This window comes from Arvicola amphibius, chromosome 2 (assembly GCF_903992535.2).
Source record: "Arvicola amphibius chromosome 2, mArvAmp1.2, whole genome shotgun sequence".
NCBI lineage: Eukaryota > Metazoa > Chordata > Mammalia > Rodentia > Cricetidae > Arvicola > Arvicola amphibius.
Genome location: NC_052048.2, coordinates 132,384,262 through 132,398,439, shown reverse-complemented (window position 1 = coordinate 132,398,439; position 14,178 = coordinate 132,384,262). Strand labels below are relative to the sequence as shown.

Genomic DNA, 14,178 nt, shown 5'->3' with positions numbered 1-14,178 from the left:
TTAAAGTTTTTAAAATTAATTTAAAGTATTTTAAATGTAAAGACCTTTTAATTATGTTCCTTCATCTTTCCATGCTGCCTCTACAGCATTAGGTCTTTTTAATAAATATAAAAGTTGGAATGTCTTTTTAGAAAATTATCATTAGCTGGGCATAGTGGCGCACACCTTTAATCCCAGAACTTGGGAGGCAGAAGCAGGAGAATCTTTCTGAGTATGAGGCCAGCATGGTGTACAAGGAAAGTTCCAGGACATCCAGGCCTACATGGAGAAACTCTGTCTCGAAAATCAAATCAAAACAAACAAACAAACAAACAAACAAACAAGAATTTCGTACTGACTGGGCAGTAAGAAAATCCTAGCACTTAGGAGACAGAGGCAGGTTGATCTCTGAGTTTCAGGCCAGTCTGGTCTACACAGAGCTACACAGTGAGACTCCTTCTCAAGAAGTAAAACACAAACAAAAAGTACTGATGTACATTGTTTAGAATCACAACAAAGAGCACTGCTTCACCAAAGAGGAAGAAATATGAAGGTGGGTACGCAGGGCAGACTCACATCGATTATTTTCAGGGGTGCAGGATAAAGGCCTTTGGTCTGTTTTTTCACCTTTTCTTCAACTGTTTTGTAAATCTGTTGTCTGACAAATGGAATAGTCATGGCATATGACGTCAGCTCTGTAAGGTAAGATGTAGTTATTCACTAATATGAACCAGGGCTCCCTTGTCCATTTACACTGCAGTCTACACAGCAATGGAGTATTCTAGTCACATGAAGGAACACAACCTAAATGTCAACCTCTACAATGCGCTGTCTTAACGGGCTTTAGTTACTTGTTCCCTGTTAAGGCTAAGGCCTGCTCTGGGGACTGCAGCTTTATTATACTATTAAAATCTACTTTTGTATTAATGTTAAAAGTCTTCCAAAATAACAAGCCTTTAAACAATGGCTTTAACAGTCAGCATCAGGTTGAGGATTTGACCATAGGCACAATGGTGCTCTTTAAGGCTGATTTCATACAGCAGAGATAATACATTTACCCTCTCTCTTTTCTTTTTAGGCAGCATCCCTCACAGCCCAGCTGGGCTCATTCTGAACCCAGGTAAAGCTTGGGAAGGAAGAAGCCCTGCTGTGTGCTGCTAACAAAGACACTTACTGTCCATCAGGCCTTTGCTTTGCTTTGCAGAGACCTTCCGATCAGCCAGGCCTTTGGCAAAAGTAATTGCAACCTCTTCTAGGTATTCAATTGTCCTTTCCTCTGAAGATTTTATTCCTGGTCCTGTAAAAACAGAATAAAATAACAACAACAAAATGATTTCAAGGACTGGAATGTAAATCAAGCTTGGGCCAGTCCGAGGCAGAGGAGACCTCCCACACAGCCCTCCTCTCACACTGGAGCGCTAAGCTCTGTGGGAACTCTGGACACAATTGTGAACAAAGGTGCACCAGTGAGCTCTACGTGGAAGAAAGGTCTCAAACACTGTCAGTCTGTCTCATGCTTCCACAGGATGTGGTAGGTCTTGTGTGGCCTGTATTCCTAGTGTACAACTAGAAGAAAATAAAAGACACGAGTAAGCTGTAAACTATTTGTAAAGGTGCTGCAGAAACCTGAGGACTAAAGTTCTAGAAAGGGAACAGCCTATCTTTGGCCATGATTGGTCACTTTGCTCTCTGGTATGTCATAAACCTTGGGGCATGGACTAACTGGACTTGGCTCAAGCCAAAGGCTGCTACTAGGGGGAAAATAAGACATCAGAGCTCTGGAGTCACAGAGAACAGATTAGAAGGAAGAGGAATACAAAGCCAGTTTCCCTGATGGGGCAGCAGTGAGAGGTTCAAATGGCTGGTTCAGAAAGGTGGTAGGCTCTCTGGTCCACAAAGTACTTGTCCATAGAACGGGGCTGCAACAATATGCAGCTGTGTTGGCTATAGTTTTATGTCAACTCAACACAAGGGAAAATCATCTGGAGGAGGGAACCTCAAGAAAATGCCTCGATGGGGGTGTAGGCAAGCCTGTAGGACATTTTCTTAATTAGTGACCGGTGGGGGAGGGCCCAGTTCATTGTGGGTGGTGCTTTCTCTAGGCAGGTGGTTCTGGGATCTCTAAGAAAGGAGGCTGAGCAAGCCAGGAAGCAGCACTCCTCCATGGCCTCAGCACTGGCTCCGGCCTCCAGGTTCCTGCTCTGAATGATTCCTGTCCTCGCTGCTTCTGATGATGACTATAGAACTGTGGGTGAAATAAACCCTTTCCTCCCCAACTTGGTTTTGGTCAGAGTATTTCATCACAGTAATTGTGACCCTAACTAAGACAGCAACTAACTTCCCACTTATAGCACCCGCTAGCTTGTGAACCTGTAGGAAGCAGGAATTAGACTATGTATGCAGCTCAGTGGTATATGGTTAGCATGTGTGAGGCTTCGTTCCACCCTTAGCACCCCAAAACAAACAAAAAGTGGCAAAGCTGAGAAATCCAAAGAACAGAATTTATGGGCTATGAAGACCGACACCATCCAAATTCTCTATTGAAAGTCTGCACAAACTACACGGGAAGAACTCGTTGGCGTGTAAAAAGGCGTCTACACTCCCGAAGTACTTGGGGAACAAGATCTCAAGAGGAAAAGCTTACTACAAATGTAGAATTACTCCTCTAGTAAGATGGCTGTCCTGTCTGAACCCAAGTGGAGAAGGGGGAACCAGAACAAAATTTTTAAATTCAAAATGGCCAAGACTCAGAGAATCCAGAAAAGTCAATAGCATCATAATCTGGCAGGGTGGCCATGGTCACCAGACTGTAAGCAGAATGCTGCTGAGTATGCAGTACACAACAGGTCTACAGGAGGGGAGGGGCAGCTTTGGCCAGCACTGTGCAGCACATCCACGAAAGACCACACCAGAAGCAAAAAAAAAAAAAAAAAAAAAAAAAAAAAAAAAAGCACAGGACGGCTGGTGGCCTACACCTTTTAGGAACAAAGGCCATCCTACTAGGCAAAGAACTATGGCCAGCTGAGGTTCTCCCTGAGGGTAAGAATGTGACACTGGGAAGATGGCATGGGAAACACTGCCTTCCTTATACCCACTTGGAGTGTGGCCAGTCCACCACAGTCCTTGAGGGAGGTACAGATGAGGACAGGTCTCCTGGGATGGCAATGGTCTCACTAATATTTCCATTCCTAGCCTGTATACTTTCCAACCTAGGTCTCTTGGTCTTAGGGCATTAGCTGTACTAAGAGAAAAAGAATCTTAAAGACACTTTCCCCTACTTCCATGCCATTTCCTCTGCCAGGCTCCCCAAAGCCTGCTTGTTCAAGGCTTCCTCAGCAGTCAAGTGACCCCTCACAACCACGTGTAACTCTGGCTTCATGGGAGCCAATGCCCTCTTCTGGCCCCCAGAGGTACCCGAACACACATGATGGGTACCCATACATAGACAGACAGACAGACAGACAGACAGACACACACACACACACACACACACACACACACACAAAAAAAAAAAAACCTCAAAACACAAAAACAAGGGGCTAGAGTGCTGGCTCAGTGGTTAAGAGCACTTGCTGTTGTTCTTGCAGAGGATGGGGTTTGAGTCCCAGCACCCACACAGTGGTTTACAATTATTATTTTTTTAAAATATCTATCTATCTATCTATCTATCTATCTATCTATCTATCTATCTATCTATTTATTTATGTATACAATATTCTGTCTGTGTATATGCCTGCACGCCAGAAGAGGGCACCAGACCCCATTACAGATGGTTGTGAGCCACCATGTGGTTGCTGGGAATTGAACTCAGGACCTTTGGAAGAGCAGGCAATGCTCTTAACCTCTGAGCCATCTCTCCAGCCCCAGTGGTTTACAATTATAAGTCAAGTTGCTCTCTTCTGACCCCTGTAGGTACCAGTCATACATGTGCACAGAAATACATGCAAGCAAAACATTCATAAGATAAAATAAACAAATCTAAAATAATAAAAAATTAAACAAACAACAAAGAAACCCTAAACAAACCCTAAAACTATCTTAGTCAGAACAAAAAACAAAAAAAAAAAAAAGAAAAAATAACAACCCTCCAACCCTATATATGACTTTATGGTTAAGTATGTTAGGTATTTAACCAAGAAGAAATATCAATTCTACACAAAAATTTCCAGAAAACAAGAGAAAGGAATATTCCACAACTAATTTTATGAGGCCAGCATTACCCTGATACTAACACCATGCAAATACTGTAAGGAAACATAATTAGCCATGACACCACTAACTTTCTTTGCCAGGCATAAAAATCACTTATAAAATTTTAGGTGATCAAGCCAGCAATTTGTAAAAAGGATAATGTGTTATCTTTAAGTGGAGTTTACTTCAGGGGCAAAGGCTGGCTCAACACCACCATTAGTTTGTCTCTGTGTGTGTGTTTGTATACATGTGTACACTCATGTGCTTACATGCCATGGCTCACATGTGGAGGTCAAAGGATAATTTTGTGGAGTTCGTTCTTTCCTTCAAACTTTATATTGTTTCCGAGGTCAAATTCAGGTCACCAGATTTGTGTGGCAAATGTCTTTACCAGCTGGGCCATCTCTCTCTGCCCCTAGAGATTTTTATTATTTTGGTATTTTGGAGATTTTTGTGGATCATGCTACTGGCTTGGTATCTAACGCCTTTCTGATTTAAAAAGCACAAAGATTTCCTCCTGTGCTCTCTTCTGAAAGTGTTCTGTTTTGTCTCTTGGACATTGGTCTGTGGTTCACTTTAAGTTAGAATTTACATGCAGTGTCTTTTTTCTTTTGCTACCAATACCCAATGTTCTGCACTGTTTGTTAAGAAAATTATTCTAGCCACGTGGATCCTAGAAATTAAACTCAGGTCCCTGGGCACCTCAATAGCTCCTGTTATTTTCTTGAGGTATGGTCTCACAATGCAGCTCTGGCTTCGAACTTTCTACACTATGTGGCCTAAGGCGGCTCAAACTCATGATTCATTTGTTTCGGTCTTTAAATGCTGGATTACAAGCATGAACCACCACACGGAGCCTTAAGTAATAGCGTAATGATGATATTTAAGAAATACCAGGAGATGAATGTACATTTTAGAGGTTTCTACTGCTAGCAGAAATTGCATGAAAGTAGCACATAAGAAGATACCATATATTAACATTCTGAGGTTGGCTCTTTCCTGTGCTTATTGTATTATTAAAACACAGGGTGGGGATGTAGCTCAGTGGTAGAGTACTGGCCCAGCGTGCAGAAGACCCTGGTTTGATCCCACATGCTCCAAACAAGATCCTCCCACCAGGGACTAAGGGAGGCTTACACATGAATAGTAATACAGCTAATTTATAATTAAACACTAATGATTGAACTGATTCCTATGTTCCTGATATCCATATAATCAATAAATAAATGGAAACCAGGGTGGGAGTTAAAATGATTTAGTATTAGCCGGGCAGTGGTGGTGCACGCCTTTAATCCCAGCACTTGGGAGGCAGAGGTAGGCGGCTCTCTGTGAGTTTGAGGCCAGTCTGGGCTACAAGAGCTAGTTCCAGGACAGGCTCTAAAGCTACAGAGAAACCCTGTCTCGAAAAACCAAAAGAAAAAAAAAAATGATTTAGTATTAGCTCTCAGAAAATGTCACTCCTAAAATACCGTTACTTCTTAAGAGTTTTGAGTTTCATCCTAATATTCAAGTGATCAAATCCTTCAGGAAATAAACAACTCTATAAGACCCAATTCTGAGTCATTCAAACACTTACCCAGGGGTTCCACCAACTGGTCAACCAGTCCCATTTTCTTTGCTCTGTCTGCACGAATGTTTCTACCAGTCAGCATCATGTCAAACGCAGCAGGAACACCCACCTAACATGCAAGCGAGAGCCAGGGCATAGGGGGAAAATGAGGGTGGAAGTTAGTTTACAAATCACAAGTGAGCAAACTTTTGAAGAAACGTGGGGCTGGGATGGGCTCAGTGGGTAAAGATGCTTGCTGTCAAGGCTGACACCCTGAGTTTAATTCCTGGAACTCTCATGGCAGTTTCATGGAACTGGTCCCTGAAAGATGTCCTCTGACCTCCATGTGTGCACCCTTGTACACGTGTGCATGAACACCCAATATAAACAAATAAACATAATCGTTTTTTTCTAAAATAAGGAGAAAAGTCAAACCAGTTTTGTTTTGAAGACAGGGTTTCTTTGTGTAGCCCTGGATGTCCTAGAACTAACGCTGTAGTTCTTTTATCAGTAAATTAAATTTTATATACTTACACACTTTTAAGTTTTGAGAATATGTCCAGTTGAAGAAAAAAATTCTTTTTATAATATCTTTTAAATTCAATAGCATAAGGAACTGGTGAGGTGGAGAATTCATTTTATATCAACTAAAACTGTAGACTGTCATTCTCAATTTGTTTTCCATCATTTATACAGTATTTAAAACTAGAGCTGAGGGTGTAGCTCAGTGGTAGCCTTTGCTTGGCATGCATAAGACCATGGGTTCAATTTTCAGCAAATTTATGCTGAAAATTAACAATGCAGCTCAACTGATACAGTATTGTAGAAAACTGATCTCTAGCCAGGTGTATGGTTTGTTCCATAATCTTGGAAAGCTGAGGCAGGAGAATGGTAGACTCAAGGTGTGTCTGAGTTGCAGAGAAGACTCTGATTTAGAACAAAACAACAACAACAACAAATAAAACAAAACCAGCTAGGTATGGAGGCACACACCTTTAATCCTAGTACTCAGGAGGCAGAGGCAAAAGAATCTCTGAGTTCTAGGCCAGTCTGGTCTACATAGTAAATTCCAGGACAGTCAGGACTACATAAAGAGACCCTGGCTTAAAAAAACAAGCAAGCAAGCAACCAAATACAATAACCAAAAAAAAAGCATAAAAACAAAAATGAAAGAACTCCTAGTAACGTAAGTAAATGAAATTCAACAAAACTTTTTGTGTCAAGACATCTTCTAGACAATTCTTACAAAGAAATGTGTATTATTTATTTTGATAACTAGATTGGTATGTGTTATTTCAGCACTCAGGAGGGTGAGGCAGGGGGACAGACAAGAGTTTGAGGCCAGTCTAGGCTACAGGATGAAACTTTTGATCAAAATCAAAACCAACCAAATAAAACAAAACCTTCCTTTCCCCATTTGCACTTGTGTGGGCTTCTAGGCTCAGCTGCTCCACTGTGCCCTTCTCACTGAGAAGTCTACAGTGCTGGGCGCTGCGAGGTTCTGCCCTCTGCTTTGATAGGAAATCTCTCCGCAGCCTCCAGGGATGACTCTCCTTCTCCTTTCCTAGAAATTCAGAAGCTTACTGATCTTTTTTGGTCTTTTGACTACAGCAAGGACATGGTCTAAATCAGAATTATGAGAAAGATGTCTCATACTTATCATGAACTACGACCCATGGCTTTGAAAAACTAAGGTGATACCGTGAGAGGAGGAACAAATTAATGTTTTGGAAAAGCAAGGTTTATCACTTTTATCCTTTACCAACAATTCTGTAGAACTGAAAAACTATCAGGAATGAAGAAAAAAAACTCTCAATAATCCTCTATACTCCTAACTTACTTGGTTTCTGAATTTTACAGTGAATGTCTATATTATGTACTTTGTAGAAGATGGAGTAGATCCAAAGGGTATTTATGTATAGCTCAAGTTCATGTTGTTGGGTGTTCTTAAACTCACCATTTTGGGCAGTCTTTGGGTACCTCCAGCTCCTGGTAAGAGTCCCAGCAACACTTCAGGGACACCCAATACTGTTTTTCGGTCCTTTGTTGCTACTCTGTATTGGCATGCTATGGCGAGCTTCAGAGAAATGAAAGAAAAATTAGAAGTTAGAAAATGTAACTGTAATGTTTTAGCACCTAGGTTGGCAGGTCTAAACGTTATTTATAAAGCAGGAATGTCCCACAAAATAAACCATGATTTGTTAGGCTGGCATCAGGCACTCTACCATTGTCATGATTTATCAACCCCTTCAGGTAGCTCTTCTTAAAAATCTCCTGAAAAGGTAACCTTTGATCCCAGCACTCTGGAGGCAGAGGCAGGCCTACACAGTGAGATCCTGTCTCAAAAAACAAAACAAAAAAGAATCTCTTTTCTTTAATCTTATCATCTTTACTATACACAAGAAACTCTGAGACTTAAACATATATTATGCTTTGAAGGTCAACCAGACTTAAGAACACGAACACAGATCCCACTTCTGATCTTTGCCCTGAGTCTGAGCCAGGTATGCAGCCATGAGAAAGACTTCATGGTGCAGTTTAAATCACAGCTGTCAATGGAAACAGCGCTCCTTGGCTCACGTGCTTTGTGTCACTTGCTGCTTGTCATGAATTAAGAATTAAACCCATGCAGATGTTTGATAGCTAAAATCAAGCCAATCCTACTCGGAAAACTTTCCTGCAGGAGAAACAATAGCCTAAGGTTTGCAGCGGCACATCCTACCAGTGAGTGGGACAGCATCTAGACAGCTCTGGGATTCATCCATACCTCAAGTCCTCCTCCCAAGCAGGATCCACTGATGGCGGCTACAACGGGCTTTGGGGACTTTTCAAGTTTCTCAAACATTCTCTGTCCTTCCTGTGATATTCGTGTTGCTTCTTGGGGGGTTGTACAAGAGGCTAGCATGCTGTAGCAGCCACATAAAAGAAGACAAAAGGAGAGATGAAACTGGGTCCACTTTGCACAGTGCTTCACCCACTACATACCTATCTCAGCACACATCAATATTTGGCAATGAGTTCATAAAATGGACTCACAATTTATTTTGCTTCCTTAACAAACCACTGACCACAAAGCTCTAACATTACCTCGTAAATATTTTCGCTAACAGATCAGACAGTTCTAGGGCGATGTTCTGGATCTAGTTAATCTCTTTCAGCTGTTTTGTAGTCTTTACCATCTGTTTCCCTAATGACATGCAGCTGGTTTCAAAGGCGTCATTATCTCTACCTACACACAGGAATGATTATTCTTCCACACAGATTCTTATGAATAGAGACTAAGATTTCTTTAGTATATACACCTAGATGAGAGTATGTGGCTGGAACATACATGTTGCCTCCCACTCCTTGTGTGTGTATCGGCATGTTTGCTCAACTGTACAGGCACATGTGGAGGCCAACTTCAGGAGGCTTTTTCACTTCTTATTTTTTGAGACAAGGCGATCCATCAGACTGGGCATGCCCAGCTTTTATGTGGATGCTGGGAATCAAACCCAGGTCACTGGCCTAGTGGCAGGTGTTTCACCCACCAGCCGTCTCCCTAGCTCTTGTAGTTTTCATTTTACTAAGTATTGACAAACTGTGCTCCAAAGTGGCTATAAGAATTGGGATTTCCACCAAATTTTTAAATGTTTTCTGGTATGATGGAAGAAAACTGGGCATTTGTTCTTGGCTAGCAAGAAAGAAAGGCTGTATTTAGTCATCTATGATTTAAGCAACAAGTTCCTTTATTTCATCAGCTTTATTAAACTCAGGAAAATAACTTCAAAAAACAAACTTTTGTAGAATTTACTTCTATCTTCTTTTAAAGACAGAAATATGTAATTAATCAAGATAAACTTACTTGATATCAGCACCTGCGACAAAGCAGCCGGGCTTTGATGAAATAAGGACAGCACTTCTGATTTGGTCATTGGCCCAGATTTCATTCATAACTTCTGCAAACTCTGATTGTACTTCTTTATTCAATGTATTTACCTACAAGAGAAACAGCTACATCTAAGGGTTTAAACTAGAAGTATAACAGACATACTACCACTGTCAAATATGTTCATGCAGCAGACATATTGTAAGAAGAAAATGAAAACCAAAGCCAAAACACAGACAGACCAAAACCCCTCTGAAACCCAACTAGTATCCTTCCCTTTAAGAACAGGTCTCAAGAGCTGGACAGATGCCCAGTGGGTAAACGTGCTTGCCATGCAAGCCCAACCATCCGAGTTTGATCCTTGTATCCCAGGTAAAGGTGGGAGGAGAGACTCAGTTTCATTCTCATCCTCAAGTACGTCATGCACACACAATACAGAAAAAGGGGCTCTGCTGGCTGGGCATGGGGGTGTGTCCTTCTAAACTCTAGTCCTCAAGGGGCAGGCAAAGGGGAACTGCCGCAAGTCTGAGGCTGACCTAGGACCCAGAAGGCTCCAGGATATCCAGGATACCTTGTCTGAAAAAAAACTAAACTAAAAAAGTGATCATGAGGTCATACTCCTAGCAGTCTGGATCAGATGTAGGTACAATTAAGTAAATCTACAAATATTTATTGGCCTAGGGGGAGGAGGGAATCTATACAACATTAAAAAAAAAGAAGCAAAATTAGACACTATATGGTCTTCACTTTATAAATATATTCAACTTCAAAAAATTAAGAGGAAATATTTTAAGTTTGAATCTTAAGTTATTCCTTATTAGACCAGAACAAGTGAAGGAGCTGGCTCCTATAACTGCTAATGTGTGAGAGTTGCCAACCACTTCATGTAGGTCCTCCTGTTTCTTACACAGTTCTATATAGCCCAGGCTAGCCTTGTACTCTGTAGCTGAGGATGACCTAGAATTCTTCCTATTTGTGCCTCTCAGGTGCTGTGAGCCAGTCACCATGCTTGGCTCAATCTCGTCTATGTCATATAGGGCTCTGGCTGCAAGATTTTATTTAAAAAAAAAAAAAAATAGTAAGACACCTTTATACCAATTTGAGATGGGGGAAAGAATGAACCCCTGCAACAGAATATTCTTGGCAAGACTAGGGTTCTGTTGTCTACACGGTTGAATTTGCCAAGATCCAGGTTCCATTTTCCTTTATTTTTTTCTCCCGAGACGAGGCTTCTCTGTAGCTTTAGAGCCTGTCCTGGAACTAACTCTTGTTGACCAGACTGGCCTCGAACTCACAACGATCCACCTGCTTCTGCCTCCCAAGCGCTGGGATTAAAGGCGTGTGCCACCACTTCCCGGCTCCAGGTTCCATTTTCACATAACCTGTTTCTAGCATGTGGCCTGCATGAGTCATTCAGAACCTGTAGGAAGCTCAAGAGCCAAGTGTCTACATGTGTTCCCGCCAACCTACTATGAGTAATGCTACAACAGGAAGGCACTGAAGGTAGATTTAATCACCTCATGTTTAAAATAGGCGGATTAAGTCTTATCAACAAGCATATTCTATCATCCTTATCCTATACAATAACAGGCTAGTTTTATTAATCTTTAATATTAATCTGACACCTAGAGTCAACAAGAAGGAGTTCTTTGTGTGTTGTCTGTCTTTGAAATGGGGTCTCACTAAGTAGGCCTGGCTGGTCTAGAAATCACAGAGACCCACCTGCCTCTTCTACAGTGTTGGTGTTAAAGGTGACCACCACCAAGAAGGACATTTTTTTTTCTTTTTTCTTTTTCTTTTTTTCCTTTTCTTTTCCTTTTTTTTTGAGACAGAATCTGTCTGACCTGAAACTCACTATGTAGATCAGGCTGGCTGAGGCTTCAGAGAGATCTGCCTGCCTTTGTTTCCCAGTGCTGGGATTAAAGGTGTGCACCACCACCCCTGGCCTCAAGAAGGAATTCTCATACAGGAACATCTGCCTATAACTAACAAAACTTTAAAATCATGTGACAGGCCCACTTCCAGACAGGCACATTTCATTTCTATTTAGGATAGAATTCATAAATGTAGTTGGTAGAAATTAACTAAAAAAAGTTTAGGTACCTTTGAATTGGGAGAGTTAATCCGAATAACTGCCACATCCCCTTTGACTCCATAATTAATATGGGTTCTGTCTAAAAAAGAGAAGACAAATTTGTTTCTAAACATGCTTATTGCAAAGTAGGTCTACAAAGTGATGTTAAGATATATACATACAAGTACCATTATATGGACCGAGCAGGCTGTATTTAGGACACACACACATCCCCATTCACCTTCCTCCCTCCAACCTCTTCCATATACTCCCCTTGCTCTCTCAAATTCATGGCTTCTTTTTCTTTGTTGTTTTATATATATGCACACACATATATATCAAGAAACACACATATATTTAGGAACACATACACATACATACATATTAGAATAACACATATATTTAAGGATACACATATACATATCTAGTGATATATATATATGTATATATGTGCGTATACACATATGCATATATACAGCAATTAAGAAAAATGGCCATGAATTTGAGAGCAAGAGAGGTGTGAGGGAGAAGTTGGAGGGAGGAAAGTCAATGGGGGATATGATGCAATTCTAATTTCAAAAAATGAAAAGTATAAAAATCAGCATTATGTAAACAAGAAAGTCAACTTACTCAGCAAAGCAGAAGATGTTGTAAAGCTGCGGCAAATACAGCCTGCAAGGGAAGAATGTTTCAAAATTATTTTGTGAAACAAAATTTCTGTAATATCTGTCAGATCAGCAAAACTATAATTTACACCAATAAAACACCAATCAGAACAATGTATTCTAGGCTACTATTGTGGCTACTCCATTACCTTTCTCATTTTAATTATTAGGTCAAATGATTATCCAGATAATAAGTAAGGTAGGGAGAGGATGTCCCCTCCAACAAAAAAAAAAAAAAAAAAAAAAAAGAGGCACATCACATCTCTAGAATGTGTGAATGTGTTGGGTTACATGGCAAATGGAAGTAAGATTGACCTTAATATAGGGAAAGCATCATGAATTATCTAAATGGGTTTAGGGTAACCCCAAAGAAAATCAGAGACATGTGAGCATGTCCTGGCTCCAGGCTGCTAAAGAAAGGAGATGAGCAGAAGCTGAGACCACAGGTTGTCTCTGGAAACTAGAAAAGGTAAGGCCACGGTTTTTCCTCAGGGCCTTTGGAAAGAATGGAAGCCCTGTTAACACCTACATGAGCCTACTGACACCCATACTGGTAGTTCCCACTTGGGTTTAAACACAGGCCTCGTGTATGCTAGACAAACACTACCACAGAGCTATTTATTCTTGGCCCGAAACCCATTAAGGACCCCTAACCACTGTGCACTGGGGAGGCAGAGGCAGAGGCAGGTGGATTGCTGTGATTTCCAGACCAACTAGTGAAAGTATGCCTCTTGTTTTCCTAAAGGATCCGAGTTTGGTGCCCAGCACCCATGCTGGCTAAAAGGCTCCAGCTGCAGAGGATCTGATGCCCTCTTTTGGTCACCAATGACACTCACACACATGTCATACACTTGCATACACACCAACACATAAATAAAAATAAATATTAAAAAACAAATAAAAGACCACTGGATGTGGTCATTATACACTGAACCCCAGAACTCCGGAGGCAGAGGCAGAAGGATCTCTGGATTTGATACCAGCCTGGTCTACATAGCGAGTTCCAGGCCATCCAGGGCTATATAGTGAGATCTTGTCTTAAACAAAACCTCAAATCAAGGGGCAATCACTGTCTGCTACAAAGGAAACATTTCATGTCATGCTTTGCTGTTTTAAGCATTCCTAACTAAAAAAACCCCTATACTGCATTCTACCAATAACATTCCCAATCTTTGGATAACAAAATTCAGATACTGTCCTCTGTTGCTTATTAGTTGGTGCTCATCATCTAACTTGTTTAGGTTCTTCAGCATGACCACAAGAGATCAAATCTCATGTCCCCAGCCATTTTGGTTCTAATTACCATTTTGCTCACTGGATATCTTTGGCAAGCAGCTGCAACCCTACAGGAAAAACAGCCACCGAAGTCATCAGCAGAACAGGTATGGGATCCACACCTGTAACATTAGCATTTGGGAGGCACAGAGACTTAGAAGATAATGAGGCCAGGGACAACCTGGTTTGATGCTGCTGTTTTCTTATTATTATTTTCATTTTCCTTGAGATAAGGCTTCAATGTGTAGCCCAGGCTAGGTTGGAACTTGCTATACATAACTTGCCTAGTATGACTCTAAACGCTTGAATTCATGATCCCAAGTGCTCAGATTGTAAGTGCATTCCAGCACACCTGACTCTTGTGAGAGAGTGTCACTATAAAGTAGTCCTGGCTGGCCTTGAACAGACGTCCGCCTGAGCACTTTAGTTTTGTTTTAGAGACAAGATCTCACTCGGTGGATCTGGCTGGCCTGGAACTCCTAGCGACCTGCCTACCTCTGCCCCATTAGGTTGCTCCCCCACCCAGCTTGCATCATCCACCTCTAAAGCAAGAATATCTTGATTTTTAAGACAGTAA

The 14,178-nt window shown here is 41.2% G+C and overlaps 1 protein-coding gene across 1 annotated transcript in view; it reads right to left on the bottom strand.

The window, feature by feature from the left end:
• Window positions 1–14,178, bottom strand: part of Hadha (hydroxyacyl-CoA dehydrogenase trifunctional multienzyme complex subunit alpha) — a 34,184-nt gene that overhangs the window by 14,777 nt on the left and 5,229 nt on the right. The window contains exons 2-9 of the mRNA XM_038318189.1: window positions 12,292–12,333; window positions 11,691–11,761; window positions 9,564–9,697; window positions 8,487–8,625; window positions 7,677–7,796; window positions 5,747–5,849; window positions 1,154–1,276; window positions 556–674 (exon numbers count right to left, since the gene is read on the bottom strand). Of these exons, the coding sequence (XP_038174117.1) occupies window positions 556–674; window positions 1,154–1,276; window positions 5,747–5,849; window positions 7,677–7,796; window positions 8,487–8,625; window positions 9,564–9,697; window positions 11,691–11,761; window positions 12,292–12,333 (851 nt within the window). The remainder of the gene's footprint in view (window positions 1–555; window positions 675–1,153; window positions 1,277–5,746; window positions 5,850–7,676; window positions 7,797–8,486; window positions 8,626–9,563; window positions 9,698–11,690; window positions 11,762–12,291; window positions 12,334–14,178) is intronic.